The following is a 16,485-nucleotide window of genomic DNA, read 5'->3' as shown; positions in this document are numbered from 1 at the left end:
CCCCAACCCAAATCATAATTACAAAATAAATACTGTTTTAAACTTTATAAATAAAATGTAAACTTCAAAATACTTTTTTTTCTTGAACATACATAACAGCAATGCATTAAATGTAAACCAAACACAAAGTGAACTGGGAAAAGAACTGAAAGGAACACAATCAACTTAAAGGTTACAACACAAAGCCTCAATATTTACTCACATGTTCAAGGCAGTTATGTAAAAGAAAAGAAACTTCTTCCCTTAGCTGAAACACTTTAAAAGGTCCACCTTCTTCAAAGAAGGCAATAGAATGCAATGTGACAGGTAAAAACCCTGTACCTCTTGTCCATATTCAAACATAAAGATATTAAGAAGTTTTAATTCAAATACTAGCAATAAAAAACTCACATATTTCTTAGGATGCTAAGTAGTCATTTTATCCCCATCTCAACACTGACTTACAAAGACATTTACTAATGTATAAAGTTTCTCTTAACTTGCCTTTGTTGTATAGTTTTCATATATAAACGGACTGAGGACAATAAACTCATTAGGCTTTGTGCGTTTTGTTTGTTTTAAAGGACACCTGCAATACTCTGTCTCCCAGGCGGTATCCATTCAGGCTAGCTATTGCCATGGCGGCCTCATCATAGTTTGTCATAGTCACAAATCCAAAACCTTTGCATTTATTGGTGTTAAAGTCACGGATGACCTTCACGTTGGTGACAGCTCCAAAGGGACCAAACATTTGCCACAGGATACTCTCATCTGCGTCCGGTGCCAAGTTGTACACAAAAATACACCACCCTGTTCCTGCATGCCCTGGGATATTAATTCCAGCCAAACTGGTCATTCCATCAATGGTCATTGGAGAAAACCTACTAAACGAATCAGGAAACAAAAGCAAGAACAAGAAAGGAAGCTGGTTACAGTCATCTCCCCTGATTTCCCCTTGACTTCCCCAACCCCCAAGGCTCTTAGCCATCTCCCCTCCAACCTCTTCTGCCCCCAACCCCAACAAACACATCACACACAAATACTGAAGTTGTTGAACAAAAGATAATCCGTAGCTTGCAATGTCATGCTATACAGTCGAGTTATTCTGAATCATAAATTGCTACGTGAATAGTTACCAGACTCAGTGTTGAACCCCTACTATCCAAAACAGCCATGAACATTTTAGAGCTGATGGATGAATTAAGCAGTTTTAAAAACCCACAAACAAACATGCTACAACGCCGCAATGCAATACATAACAAACAAATAATGGTGTCTGATTGTTGTTTTTTGAAGACCCAGTGGCATCCAGTGATATATGAAAACGTCCCTTGAATCAGATATGCTTCAAAAGAAGCATTTCGTTCAGTCGAACATGCAAAATAAAACCCAACACAAACCTTATGGACAAATAAAGAAATAAAGAAAGAAAGCAACCTCTTTCTCCAAAATTAAATGCAAATTAATTAATTAGGGTGGGGTGGGGACATTTATGAATATTATGAACCTAATGCAATTCTTCATTACCTCTTTACTCCATAAGCCATATTGAGCAGATTGTCCAACCTGCAAAACACACATTTAGCAAACGGTTCAGTCTTCGATTTTTTTCCCCATGTGCTTAAGAAAGCTTGGCTTGTTACTGCCATCGTCTTTGAATGCATTTTTATAGCATGTGTATGCAAAGCCTCAGAGCTGCAGCAAACACAGTGGTGACACGCATTACAGTACCTTTCATGTGACTGTGAGAACAGGTGCACATTCCCACACATCAGTGCCCATTAGCACTTCCAGCAGACATTGTTTCCTACAGAAACAACAGTTTCCGATTACCACAGGTCAGTGCAACTCTGTATGCGACACTGTGCTAGCAAGGGAAGTATCACGAGTCACCACTGTAATCTGATCAAAATCCTCCAGAGGGGGGAAAGAAGTCTGAGCCTTTACTCGTCTTTCCTAACATTTAATTACTATTTTAACATTAGTGATACCTCAGAAGAATAGAAATTTCTTCTGTTCAACCCCAAATTTAGGGATTTGAAAGGAAGAATGGCCAAGGGACATTGCATTTTAACTACTATAATGCTTTGTGTGAAGACTTTTAAAGATGACTTAGCTCATTCCTGATCAATAGACACAGGAGAAGGGTACAGGACAGAAAAGAATTTCTAGATGCCTTAGATGACTTTCACTTTACATTCTTAAACTTGGGCTTTTTTAAAACTTAATACCATGCAAACAAAAACTCAGGTCAGGAAGGGACCAACTAGTGGAAACTCCCATTATTTTACAGAGAAGCACACTAAGTCCAACTAGCTGCCTGATTTGCCCATGATCACTTCGTAGCAGAGTTAGCAGGAGAATCCTCATTTCCCAAATTCCCTAAAGTTCCTTCTACCACATCATGCTTCTTGGGGATAAAGAAAACAAGAAGCTTAAAGCTTGCTTAAGATTTTAGAAGTTATGTGGTAGAAAATAGGGAGGAGAGAAGAGCACAGACTTTGATGATAGAATTTGAAATTTTCCTGAAAGACATCAAAGAAAGGGGACTAAAATGTCATGACATTTTTTTCTTTCAATTAAATTCAAAAGCATTCCATTTAAAATCTTCTCCTTAGCTTATTTAACATGGCTTGTCATGGTGCTTTTTACATTATTGTTTCTTCTTATTTTTTACTTTGAGGAAAAGTTCAGTAGTTCTCTGTAACTGAAAAGGACCAAGAAGATAAAGTGACACCTCAAATCTTGATAATACCACCATAATTAATTGTTTTCCCAAATAAGACAATCAAAATTATTTTCTCTAATTGATTAGCCCCCAATTCATTAGATTCACCTCTGTTTTAAGACTGAAGAAAGACAGGTTAATTTTTCAACCTTGTAGATGAGGGAAGTGTTCAATCTAATTCCCTGGCCTGCAAGGGAAGGCCAGTTTTTCTAAGTCCAGACACAGGGACTAGATAATATACACTGCCTTTAGAAAAAGTAAAAGGAACTATGTTTTGTTTTTCTAACCTCTCTATGGCTATAGAGGGCTTTCCCCTGTATTCTATAGCATCAAGTCAGAGAATTTGACAAAACAAAAGCAAGTAATCATACTTATTACCTTAAGGAAAGAATGAATACCTCAAAGCCACTAAATTGTCAAAATGCATTTAATCCCACTGACTTAACTAGCTAATATAGAAGGAAAAGGGTTTTTTGTTGTTGCTTATTTTCTTAGAAGACAATTAAACATGACCAAAATTGGTGAGCTTTTAAAACTAACAGAAACTGCATATTTTTATAGGAGGCTGTTTGATGACATGCATCCCTAACTATTGAATTTAAGAAAGCTAAATAAATGACACTCAAACATTTAGTCTGGTGTTTTTTTACCTGGGCCTCCATTCCTATCCTCATGATCCTGGGATGACTCTAAATGCTTTCCTATGTAAAACATACATATGCAACTGCCAATTTTATGTTTGCCTTTTCAGTACTAGCTTAACACCACAGAGGCTAATGAACAATGTTAGCTACTGGATTAAATTTTTTTTGAGGCAGACCAATGTCTATGTATTAGGGAAACACCTATAACAATGAAATTTCAAAAGTTCCAAAAATGTCCCCTCATTATGAAAGTTATAAAATTTCTAGGCTCCTCTCAAAGAAGTCTTAAAAAGCATAATTCTTCGAATGTGTGTTCCAGCTTTCAATTCACTCAAAATAGAATCTCACCATCCATATGCCTCAAAGGCATCTATGCTAAAGATTCCACTGTACCAGTCTTCTACCAGAAGTGGAATGTTTAACAACAACCAGAAGTACCATGAGATTGGCTTCTTATTACCACTGCCCATATCAAGGCCATGCAGAGAAGTCTGCCAACTCATGGACTAACCCTCAGGCTACTCCTCCAGCTTCCAAATAACTATTCCAATAGCTTAAAGTCTCCAAGTTCTGGTGAACAGGGAACAATTTACCTCATGACTCTGAAGACTTTCCTAATGTCATTTACCCCACACTTCACTGCTTTCTGTTGCTAATTACCAATTGCTAATCCCTAAAACACCAATGTTTTCCTTATTTCAGTTGTCTCTCCTATATTCAAATGGGCAAATTGGCCCCAAGAGGCAAAAAATATCCAACTGGATATTTATTCTCAATGGGAAGAGGCCAACATATCAAAATTGGGAGACAGTGCTGGAAAAATTGAATTTCCATTAATTATAGGGTAGGAGGCAGGGAAGATATCGCCCTCAGACCTAGAAGTCCCTGTCCACTAGCTAATTAACTCATATGTGTGTCTGTGTGTCTCAATATATATAAATAAAAAAAAGGTTAAAAAAGGATCCCCGTGTACAACTGATAATCATTACACAGAAATCTGGAATAGAGGGAAAAGGAAGCAGATAAAACAAAATGAGGCAAGTGAACTAGGAACCAAGGAAAGACACAGTCCCTAAGACCCCAAAGCATCTTAATGTATCTAATAGTAAAAAACAAAGAAACCTGTTCTATTTTACCATAATTCTCCAGGTTTAAAAATGGAAGTTAACAGGGGGAGGAAAAAGATGCTTCAGATATATATCAACTTCAAAATTATTTTCTATAATAAAGGACACCAGGATTATATCATTTCCATTTCTAAATGAAAACTATAGCTGAATGTCAATGATGTATTTTCTAAGATAAACAGCTGGAAACTTATTGTGAAAATATCGAGAGTACTCAAAAGCCATGATGATTTATTCCCTTTAAAAGGGGGATGTGACAATACTACCAGCACACAATACAGTCTTATTAAAAAATTCTGTTAAAACAAAGCAGCTTTTCAGAAGCTTTTAAAAATGCATATATATATATATACACACATATATATATATATATAGGAATAGTTTTGTGCATAATCTCAATAAAAAAGACATCAAACTGAAAAAAATTAAGGCTGCCTTATGAGAAGATAATATGGAAAATCTGACTGAAAAGTTAATTCATCTACCATTTGCTATTTATCCAGAAAATCATCAAGGGGCTTGAATTAAATTCTCAGTCCAATCAAATAGACTTACCTTATTTTCTAAATTGTGGGCAATAAAATACTCATGTCAGGCCAGTCAAGTAAATTATTCCTATTAAAATAATTTTCTTTCCTAGCTTTTCTTCACATGGCATGAAACTCACCGAGATTAAAAAACATAACCTTGAAGTAGGCAATTCTTTTTTTTTTTATTTTAAAAAATAGTTTGTGTGGATCATGACCACTCCAGTGTCATCATAACTCTTAAAATTAATGAATAAAAATTTACAACAGTCAAAAAAAAAACAGTAAAAAGGTACATTATTACTAGAAAAGGGTACTGTTCTTTTTTTAAAAAATTTTCTTCTAAGTCATATTGCCTAAAAGAACTTTTTTGTTAAAACACCCCAAAACACAAAGTTAATGAAAATGGAACTTCAATAGTAGGACAAAATATTTACATATACGGTATAATAAAAAAAAAATATAACACAGAGAGGTTATACAGAAAACACACAATTTACCAAGAATCTTGAAGAAATAACTTTTTTCAAGTGATAAACAATAAGATCAAGATTAAATTATCCAAGAAAAAGGAAAAATTTAAAGGTAACAAATTAAATATCAAATCCTAGGAATAAATATATTTAAAAGTTCTCCATGGTATCTAGTGGTCAAGGTCCCAAAAGCTTGTGTTTAAATTAAGATATCACTAACAATTCACATCTTGTCTTGTCTAAGATAAGAATATGAAGAGATCGCAGTGCAAGACAAGGAAATAGTATCTAGGGCTAAAAAAGGAACAATGACAAACCAACAGCATTTCTTCCAAATGAGGTGGAAAGCTAAGTTGAATCCAATTGATTCCTTTGTCACAGGATCCTATTTTCATTTTACACACCAGTATGTAATAGGAAAAACAAGTCAATCACAATTCTAACTTCTGAATTAAAAATCATAGTAGAAGTGGGCATAAGAGAAGATTCATCTTCTTTGTCACCATATTTTTGCCCTGTAAGCCCTAGCCCAAATCACCCTCAACAAAAGATCTAATTTGCCTACCTCTCCTTTTAACTTCTACTAGCCAGGTCCTGCTCTGATAGAAATGACCAAAATGTGAATCTACTTGTTTAGAACTGAATTGTGACTCTTGGGCTGTCATTTTGCTGAAGGAATATCTGCTTTAAAAAAAATTATAGCTTAAATGAGAAATCCGAAAGTTGTTGAAAATAATTACCTTTATCTTCTAGTCAAACTTAAAATTCATATTTGTTCATTTTAAAAAATGTGAAATTAGACATTTGTGAAGTATTTTATAAATCTTAAAGTCTATATCAGTGATTCCCAAAGTGGGCGCTACCGCCCCCTGGTGGGTGCTGCAGCGATCCAGGGATGCAGTGATGGCCACAGGTACATTTATCTTTCCTATGAATTGCTATTAAAATTTTTTAAAAAATCTAATTTCCAGGGGGCTAAGTAATATTTTTTCTGGAATGGGGGGCTGTAGGCCAAAAATGTTTGGGAACCACTGGTCTATATGAATACTAAGTGTTATTAAAGTGTGGATAAAAACACAAATTCTCTCCCCCTCCAAAAAGAAAAAAAAAATTACCAACTCTGCTATGACTCAAGTTCTTTTTTCAACCCAGAATTCTGAATAGGTGCAATTTATTTGTGAAAAAAGGTTAAAATTCTGTCTATTGTATAACCAGCCCTTAAAACATGTGACATATTCTTCCTTTTTCATCTTTCTTAACACTTACCTTCCATCTTAGAATCAATACTGCTGATATATTGACTCCAAGGCAGAAAAGTGGTAAAAGGTAGGCAATGGGGATCAAGTGACTTTTCTAGGGTCACACAGCTAGGAAGTGTCTGAGGCCATATTTTAACTCAGGACCCCTTGTCTCTAGGTCTAACTCTATGTCTACTGAGCTACCTAGCTGTCCCCTACTCCCAATCTTACAAAAATTATTCTTTAGTTTAATACTATTAAAAGGAATTCACTGTTTAAAATATGACTTGTAGCTATGATTATCTCTGTAACAGGAATAAAAAAAAATGCTCTTATTTTTCTCCTAAAAGTAAAGGCTAAGATAAAAGAGAAAGAAAACACTGAGTCATCATGTCAAAAAGCACATTTGGGGACCATTCTACCACTTAAAGAGGAAAGGGCTATTTGGGAAAGACTTCCCTGTTACAAATAAAAATCGAATGCTTTTATAAGCATAAGAAATGATTCTATTCCATCTCATAACCCACAAAGCATTTATTTTCATTAAGCTCTAAAAGTTAAATTCAAGCCAAGCTCCCAGGAGAGCTTGGAATGGACCATCAACAAAGCACTATTATTTTTCCCATTCATTTTTATCTGTCCTATGTATTTAAATTTAGTACAATATTTCTGAATATTAGACAGCTGTTTGTGATTATATTTTTATAACCAGCTCATCCACCCTAAAAAAGAAAAGAAAAATCAATATGCACTTGTGATCAATAAAGCTAGAGCGAGGGTGGGTGGCACTATAGTTAGCAAATTCCATATGGCCAAGTATATTCAATTTTGCTCAGACAAATTGAAACAGCTTTACTCGTGAAAATCAGGAGGATGTATCCATTCTTTCACAAAAGAGAGCTGAGATGTATATGTGCAGACATGGAAACACAGGCACACTTGATCTTGAATTAATGGTCAATTTAACATTGGGGAAACAATGGAAAAACTTTTGAATTTTATTCATTTATTTGGACAAATGATGCCACGAGAATCACTTTAATAGTTGTTTTTAAAAACCGACTAAAAGGGAAGAAATATTCAAAGTCCTATCTTTAGGGATAAAGTTATATTCAGATAGGTGGACTAACGGACTAAATGAAGGAAGTCAACCTCAAAATAGTAAGAGGCAAGAAGCAGCTAGGTGGCTCAGTCAGGCCTGAAGATGAGTTCCCTCAGACACTTCCTAGCTGTGTGATCCTGGGCCAGACTCTTAACCCCAATTGCCTGGCCCATAACACACTCCTGCCTCAGAACCCAGACTTAGTATGGATTCTAAGAGGGAAGGAAAGTTTTTTGTTTTTTTTTAAAGGCACAAATGAATTAAAAGAACGATAGAGAATATTGGTGAAGACTGCCTGGGAACAAAGAGCACCCTCCTTCGGGGCCAGGGTCCAAAGGAGGCCCGATCCCCCAACTCTGTTTCTTTTCTCCTCCATGACAAAACCTCTCTAGCCCACCCAAAGCCACAGAATGGGGGAAGCGGAGAGGTACTGCCCAGCTAAAGACCTGGCCAAGAAGTTTGAAGCTGGGCCCCCAAAATGAAATCACACTTACCTAAAACGTTGAGCCTGCTGAGCTAGTGGTCCTGGATACCTTCTGTTTGGAGATTGGTACAGCTGAGAGAGGATGGCCTGATTGGTTTTTTGGCTTGGATTGTTAGCAAACTTTACAGTGATTGGCTCTGTGGCACCTGGAGGTTTCTGGCCATTGAGACCTTTGATAGCTTCTTCCGCCTCGATCCGCTTGTCAAATCGGATAAAGCCTACACCCCTTGAAACTCCTGTTTGGGGTGGGGAGGCAAAAAATATATTAATTCCCCTTCCTCCAGAATATGTATTTTGACCATTAAATCATTTTTACTTCCATATTTTTATAGTCAAAGGAAAATGTAACCTACATATTATTAAAAACTATCATTTCAGACTAGTGTGTTATTTAAAATTACTGGGATTCCATTAGAGGTATTAAGCCTCAAGATATGTAGATTTCCTTCTTCCTGTGGACACGTGGGGGGACTTTGAAACTACATTTCCCATGGTCCAACGGGTTTCCTGTTTTAGATGATATCTTCAAGGTAAAGCTCGGCTTTAAGTATTGGGAAGTCTGGTTTAACTCTTTCTTTTGCTACGCAGACAAGATGAGGGAAGGTAGGAACGTAATGGCTAAGGCGGCAATTTGAAAATTTTACAGGTGCGTGGTCGATTTTATTCTATCAACATGGGCCTAAATAAAATATTATTTTTCCTCATAATATCAGCCTTTATCATTTTTAATTGTTACACACTAGGTCCGCTGTTATTTTCAAGTTAAATTTTCTAAGGATAAATATCAAAAAGCTACCTACCCATTTTACCTTACTCACATTACCTTTCTATGAGAAACACCCAATAATTAGAAAAACTAGGAAACTAAAGAATCAATTGAATACTATTTTATTATTTACTACTTTTAAATGTGTGAATTCAACAATGTGCCAAAAAGTTGTAATAATTCCAGAGTACCTTTTGGAAGGGTTGGAAGTAGCTCTTTAAATAGCAACTAAGAAATTAAATTAAGGCTATATAATTTTTTTTCTGTTTAAGTTTTTTTTTTAATTAAGTTGTGTTTAAAATAGATATACCACGGTAACAAAAAGTTACCTAGGTTAATTTTATACCACAATGTCATTTAAAGAAAACAATTACTTGTACACTTGATCTTAGCCAAAAGGCTGAGAAGTAATAAAAACAATTACTTTTTGGGCAGCTGGGTAGCTCAGTGGAGTGAGAGTCAGGCCTAGAGACAGAAGGTCCTAGGTTCAAACCCGGCCTCAGCCACTTCCCAGCTGTGTGACCCTGGGCAAGTCACTTGACCCCCATTGCCCACCCTTACCAATCTTCCACCTATGAGACAATACACCGAAGTACAAGGGTAAAAAAAAAAAAAAAAAAAAAAAAAAAAAAAAAAAAAAAAAAAAAAAACAATTACTTTTTTAAATGATCCCAAAATCTATATAACACTTCAAAAAATGTCTTTGTACATTTCTTGTGCTATGTTAAAAGACCAATGCAGAATGGGGTTTCTTATCTCAAACTGCTTTAAATTAGAAGTGTTAAACTCAAATAGAAATGGGAGCCAATATAAAACATATGTAAAGATTATTATGGGTGTATAGTGAAACCACATCACAACATCTATCTTTTACTGTATTTTTATTTATTTTGGTAAATATTTCCCAATTACATTTTAATTTGGGTCAGTTATACACAGAAGTGTTGTGAAGCACATGAAGCCTACTTTTTCTTTAGGTTATAGCAGGACCAAAAAGAGACCAAGAATCAAAGGTAAAATGGAAAGGAAGACAGAAATCACCTGAGTATGAGGGCTATAAAAATATTAATAGTTAATGTCAAATTTGTAGTTGAAATGAAAATGAGCTACACTTTTGGGATATGCTCCCAAATCAAAGCCTTGCTATCTTCCTGAACAATGCAATTGTCATTTTTGGTTAAATGAAATTGTGTGCAAATTACTTTAAGATATGAGACAGGCCAAAATATTCTGGACATAATTATTACTTCCCTAACTGTGAAAATGAAATGAAACATTTTACATTAAGAACAGAATGCCACAAGCTCAAATTCCCTTCTCAGCTTTTTAGCTAAGATTAAGTGATGGAGCAGTTCAACAGCTAATGCATCCTCTCTCTGGGGATATTACTTTGCTTCCTCACAGAAGGAAAAGGAACTCTTTTAACAGATGTCATCAACTTAACTGTCTCTAAGCTACGAACTTTCAATTTTTAAGTGCCTGTCTATTTCTACCACAACCATCCATTTTATTCGGAACTTCTCTTTTTCCAAAGTAAGCACAACACAAAACACTTATCCTTCCCCAAACAGGGATTTCTTATATACATGAGGTTCTGTGAGTACTCAGAGTATCTTACAACCTAATATCATGAACACTTTAGGGAAGTAATTATTAAAAAAAGGTTCTCAAAGCATCATAAAGAATTGATGATGCTCAAGAGATGCAATAACCACATTAAGCCTCGTATCACCTGCTAGAAAGTAAGATGCATGGCAGAAGGAAAAATAAAATGATTTATCAGGAGTTTACATGTTTAAAATTCCAACAGCTAGATGTGTGGATTTCAACTATAACTCCCCACTCTCACCTGAGCGATGTGCTTCAAAGTATGAAAAATGTTTCCTAGAATTCTGCATCGAGACATTGTACAGAATTGTTCAAATCAGCTATCACTGTACATATCACCAACTCTGCAAACATGTACATGTATTAAACTCTGATGACTGAGAAATACCTTGCAGAAGTGAGCATTTTTCTGTTCTTATCCTAATGGTTTACTTTTAAAACTGCTAACTGGGGGCAATTAGGTGACTCAATAGATAGAACACCAGGCCTGGAGTTGGAAGAAACTAGGTTCAAATTTGACTTCACACACTCTTCCTAGCTGTGTGACCCTTGGTAAGTGGCTTACCGCCATTTACCTAGGCCTTACCCTTCTTTTTTAGAGTTATTACTAAGACAGAAAATAAGGGCTTAAAAAAAACAAAACTGCTAGAGGAAAAGTCTGTTATGAAGACCTGAGTTCAAGTCCTACTTCTGATACAAACTAGCTGGGTGATCGCAGGCAGATCACTTAAGCTCTCAGGACCCTTACAACAAGTCAACACTATAAAATATAAATCACGATGCTGCAAATCTGCATTTAGTAGTAGAAACTTCCACATGGGGAGTGTATGAAGGCAGTGAAAAACAACCTTTTTCAGAGCTAAGGATTAAAGAGAGGACTGTGGAATTGCTCCATCAATTACTTGTCTTATCAACTATTTTAGTTAAAGTCTTTATAAAAGGAAATTATTTTTTCATATTTCAAGTGGGGTGAAAGCAGGATTAATTCAGACATAGTAACTGCTTTAAGGGAGAGGCAGAGAGATAGACAGAGAGGACAGGGGGAGGGCAGAGAACAAAAAATTTAAGTGGTAAGAAAAACAGCAAATGAATTCTTATTTATTTCATTTATTTATTCGTTCATTCATTTGTTCACTCCTTTATTTATTTATTTGTTTGTTTGCTTGCTTTAGAGCCCTTACCTTCCATCTTGAAGTCAATATTGTGTATTGGCTCCAAGGCAGAAGAGTGGTAAGGGTAGGCAATGGGGGTTAAGTGACTTGCCCAGGGTCACATAGCTAGGAAGTGTCTGAGGCCAAATTTGAACCTAGGACCTCCAGTCTTTAGGCCTGGTTCTCAATTTACTGAGCCACCCAGCTGCCCCCAATGTATTCCTTTTTAATGAGGTAACATTCCCATTATTTATTTGATCAATAAGCAAAATCAAACTCGTAAGCACATTACCATTTGAGTGACACTGGGTTCTTAAATATGCCAACAGAACATAAAGAACTTTAGCAGGCTCTATACCAAGCTGGATAAGTTTCAAGACCCAGTGAGGGGCTGTGACTTTTGTCATCCAGAGCAGCATCATTGGTGGCTTCATTTTTTTTTGAACCACAACTTGTCCAAAAGTATACTAACATGGGGGCAGCTGGGTAGCTCAGTGGAGTGAGAGTCAGGCCTAGAGACAGGAGGTCCTAGGTTCAAACCCGGCCTCAGCCACTTCCCAGCTGTGTGACCCTGGGCAGGTCACTTGACCCCCATTGCCCACCCTTGCCAATCTTCCACCTATGAGACAATACACCGAAGTACAAGGGTTTAAAAAAAAAAAAGTATACTAACATACTGGAAGGGTTATGGTCTAATGTCAAAAGAGAAGAGAGCTATCATTTGAAATGCTAAATAAAGCAAACCATCAGGTGCAGAATTAGCTAGCTTACAATCTAAATGTACGAAGGTACTCTTCCTCAGCCTTTGGTCAGTGGACAGAATTCATCTATATAAATACTATGAGTCAGTAAGATTTCAACGAGGAAATTCCATATCAGGATAATAGTCCACTCTTTGCTTCACCGTGGACAGATAACCAGAATAACTAAATGAAACATACAAAATAATGATGCATTAACTTTTGTCCTAAAGGATTATGTAAAGATTTCAATGATTAGAATTACTACTTACCCTTTTAGCAACATAATGTATGTCTCAGATACTAATAGGAATAAGGAGTATTATCAGAAGTATAAAGAACTAGGAAGAGAAAACTAGACCTTGGTTTCACATGCATAACTGTCCATTTTTTCCCCCAAATAAAGTGAAACCCTGTATCTCTCAGGCTTTTCCCCTAAGTCATCTACCATAGTGACCATTTTCTTGCATAGAGTAAAGGGAAGCAATTTTAATAAGGCTATGTGTGGTATGACCACAACAAAAATAGTTATTTAGGTTGCTGCTAAGATTCATATCAAGTAGAATGATGTTCATATGAAGAAAAAGCACATGTGCCAATATTCTATTCAAAATCTGTTCATCCAGAATATTCTTTTGTAGGATCTCTGAATGTAAAACTAGAAAGAACTTCAGGTCACCTAGTCCAATCCCCCCATTTTATAGATAAGGAAACAGAGAAGGGAAGTGAATTTAAGATGATTGAAATAATTTTTATAGCTCAAAAAATAATTCAAGGTTATCAAAAACTTCTCCCTTAAATTCTACCTCCCCTATTAAAAAATATATCCAGTAACTCTGCCAATGCCTATTTTGTAAGTTACATTAAAGCAGAATAACTTTTAACTATTAAGCTCTGTAGCCTGAGATGTAAGCTTAGGCTATGCAGCAAGAACCTTGAAAACAACCCCAGCAACAACAACCAGTTTGCATCCAGTGGAATCCTACACCTTTGGAGAACCAGCTGTGCATTTCTGTATTAAATTTTGCTTTTTTTTAAAAATAGAAATAAGATTGTTTATTAGTATTTTATAAGGAGCTATTTTCACGCCACAGCTTGGAAAGGAAGATTATAGCAGCTGTAAATTTATTACAAGCCATGAAACAGGCTTCAAACCTGCACCTTCAGGGTGGAAAGGACTCAAGCTAGCTCACTACACACCACAATCTATTTTTGTCCATGCATATTTATGAACAATTCCAGCAGAAAATTGCATTTTCTGGCCCACATATACCTTTGATATGTTCTGGAGGCAAGATTGCTGTATTGGAAGGCGGAATATTTCATAATCTGCCAGCCCAAGAGAGTGAAAGATACTGAACAGAGCAGCTACTTGCCTACTTACCAGTGACTTGGTCAACTAGAATACGGGAAGTAATAATTCGTCCATACTGGGAAAAGAGCTGCTCCAATTCCTTCTGGGTCATTGTTTTTGGAAGTCCACTGACATACAAATTTGCATCTCTGATCGAAGCCGAACTCGGGCGAGCATAGGAAACCTTGAAAAGGCAAGGAAAACCAGAGTAGAAAGGTATACACTCACCGCCCTCTTAGTAAAAGGGGGAAGATAGCTCAAAGGACTTTCCATTTGTGAGTCCCTAAGCTCATGTTTAATCCAATTTTAATCTGAATTCTGATTGATGATAAAAATATGGGTGGGGGGACTAGGGGATGGAGATGGAGAAGAAAGAAAAGCAGAGAAAAATCTACTTACCCACAGGGTTAATTAAGAAGAATATTTAGACTTCAGAAATTCATCTCCAATGTTATCACTTAACATTCCCTAGCTTCCCTTAAGAGAACACTGCAGGTGCATAATCTGTGAGTTTATTAACTTTCCTCTAGAATCTATACCATTTCTGGGGGGCGGGGGGGGGAAGGGGGTAAGTTCCACAGGTCTGCTACCCACATAATTTCTTTCATTTACAGTGAAAAAACTCTTTCAAATCTCTTCAGGTACTCTATAAGTCTAGAATTTTTACATTTGCTTCATATGTACTTTAAAAATACCTCTTCTAAACAACCACAACCACAACAAAAATCCCATCCTCCTCCACCTCCCATCTCTACATCAAACAAAATAATTTTGTTTACTATTACTACCTTCACTTGCTCTCCTCTGAGACTTCTGAGTCTTTCTTAGGTTGCAGAGGCATCAGCCTCTCCATGAGCTTAAGAGAACCAGCTTTAGCTTTGTTTCATCTGTGTTTGCAAATGTATTTTGCCCTTTTGGTTCACAAAAAGCATTACATCAGAAGTTTTTAACCTGGGATCCATGGATCCTGTATTAGGAGATAATGAACATGGAGAGGAAAAACATATCTCTATTTTCACTAATTGGTTTCCTTTGCAACCCTAATGTTATATTTTGGGCATTTAAAAATATTTTTCTAAGAAAGAGGTTCACAGGCTTTACCAAATTGCCAAAGTACTCCATGACTCTGAAAGGGTTAAGGCCCTTTTGTTAGATCAATATTTTCAATAAGTCTACTAAAAGATGTTATTTTCCTAGTGGTAAATGATAGATTATGCTCTATTACTCTTAATCTTATACACTCATAGTGAAGTTCTTCTACTATGTTAAGCACACCCACACTGAGTCTCATGAGTTTATGAGTCTCCTGCAGTTCATCCCTACTGGCTTGACTCTAAGCTCTTTTAGATAGTAAAATGTGATCAGTAAATTCTGCACAAAGACACTATATAATCTAACATATCATGGGGTGTGTGTGTGTGTGTGCGCGCGCTTTTTTTAATCAATCCTGGGAAGGATCACTGGGGTACCACAAAATAAACACACTTCTTCATCCAGAACACTGTGCCAATTTATTATTACCTTTTGTTTCCTGTCTTTAAGCCAGTTCTCTATCCCTAAGATAATACTCCTTCCAACTCATTAATTTTTAAAATATTTTTAATGTGAAACATTGCTAAAGGCCTTTTTAAAAGTCTAAATTATGTCCACACACTTGTCTACATGCTTATTTAACCTTCCAAAGAATTCTAAGAGATTAGTCAGGCATGATTTCCCCTTACAGAAATAATTTTGCCTTTCCCTTCAATAGTTTAAGTATTTTGGTTGCTATTTCTTAGAAATTCTATCGGCTTCCTATAAAATTGACACTCAGGCTAATTATTAGTCTATATTTCCCAGATCCGTCTCTAGAGCCCTTCCTAGGCACAAAAAATACCAGGGAATAATACTATATACAGAAATGATAGTCTCATGTGATAGATTACATATTTTGATTAATGGCTATACAACCAAATCACTAAATTCCTTAGGAATCATGAGAACTGTTTCTGAATTTCTTGAATTCAAATGTTTGGTTAACAAAGATGCACAAAAGCTTAAAATTATTTTTGTTCCATATCAAATGATATCTATAGTGTCTCTACCTAATATTCTAAATTACAATTATCTACATTATCTTCTTGTTGCCCCATGCAGGAAAAGTGATAGTAGTTGCAGGGAGCAGGAATAATTTGAAAATAGTATTCAAGGTTATTAAACATTCAGTCCTGGAGATTTAATAGAGAAGTTAGGTGTAGCTTGCTGAATTCTCGGAACAAAGAATAACCAGGGAAACTGCCAAAGTGGACCACACATCCGACCCTTTCCATACGGTGATAGGTAGCCATGAGATGCTCTCTATTATCACTGGAGAATACTGTTGTGTTTTTTCCCCTTCCATATGCTATTACTTTTGAAAGCTTGGGAAAGCTGTTTCTCCTAAATAGTCCAAAAATTCTCTGAAACATTAGTGCAAAATATAAAACTCCCTGAAGGCAGGTATTGTTTTCATTTTTTGTCTCTGAATATTGAACACTATTCGCATATAGCACATGTTAGGCACATAATGCTTGCTATATTAAATT

At 36.0% G+C, this 16,485-nt stretch overlaps 1 protein-coding gene across 7 annotated transcripts in view; it reads right to left on the bottom strand.

The window, feature by feature from the left end:
* Positions 1–532: 532 nt before the first annotated feature.
* The window catches only part of ELAVL2 (ELAV like RNA binding protein 2), an 82,468-nt gene continuing 66,515 nt past the window's right edge, over positions 533–16,485 (bottom strand). For 2 of the 7 annotated variants that reach the window (XM_044657492.1, XM_044657494.1), the window contains exons 4-7: positions 13,952–14,105; positions 8,313–8,538; positions 1,507–1,545; positions 533–863 (exon numbers count right to left, since the gene is read on the bottom strand). In XM_044657492.1, the coding sequence (XP_044513427.1) occupies positions 533–863; positions 1,507–1,545; positions 8,313–8,538; positions 13,952–14,105 (750 nt within the window). Of the gene's footprint in view, positions 924–1,506; positions 1,546–8,312; positions 8,539–13,951; positions 14,106–16,485 lie in introns of all 7 variants that reach the window. The other 5 variants (XM_044657493.1, XM_044657495.1, XM_044657496.1 and 2 more) reach the window with 4 other exon arrangements.

This window comes from Gracilinanus agilis, chromosome 1, assembly GCF_016433145.1.
Source record: "Gracilinanus agilis isolate LMUSP501 chromosome 1, AgileGrace, whole genome shotgun sequence".
NCBI lineage: Eukaryota > Metazoa > Chordata > Mammalia > Didelphimorphia > Didelphidae > Gracilinanus > Gracilinanus agilis.
Note: the sequence above shows the minus strand (reverse complement) of the source record. Positions and strands in the feature narration are given on the sequence as shown.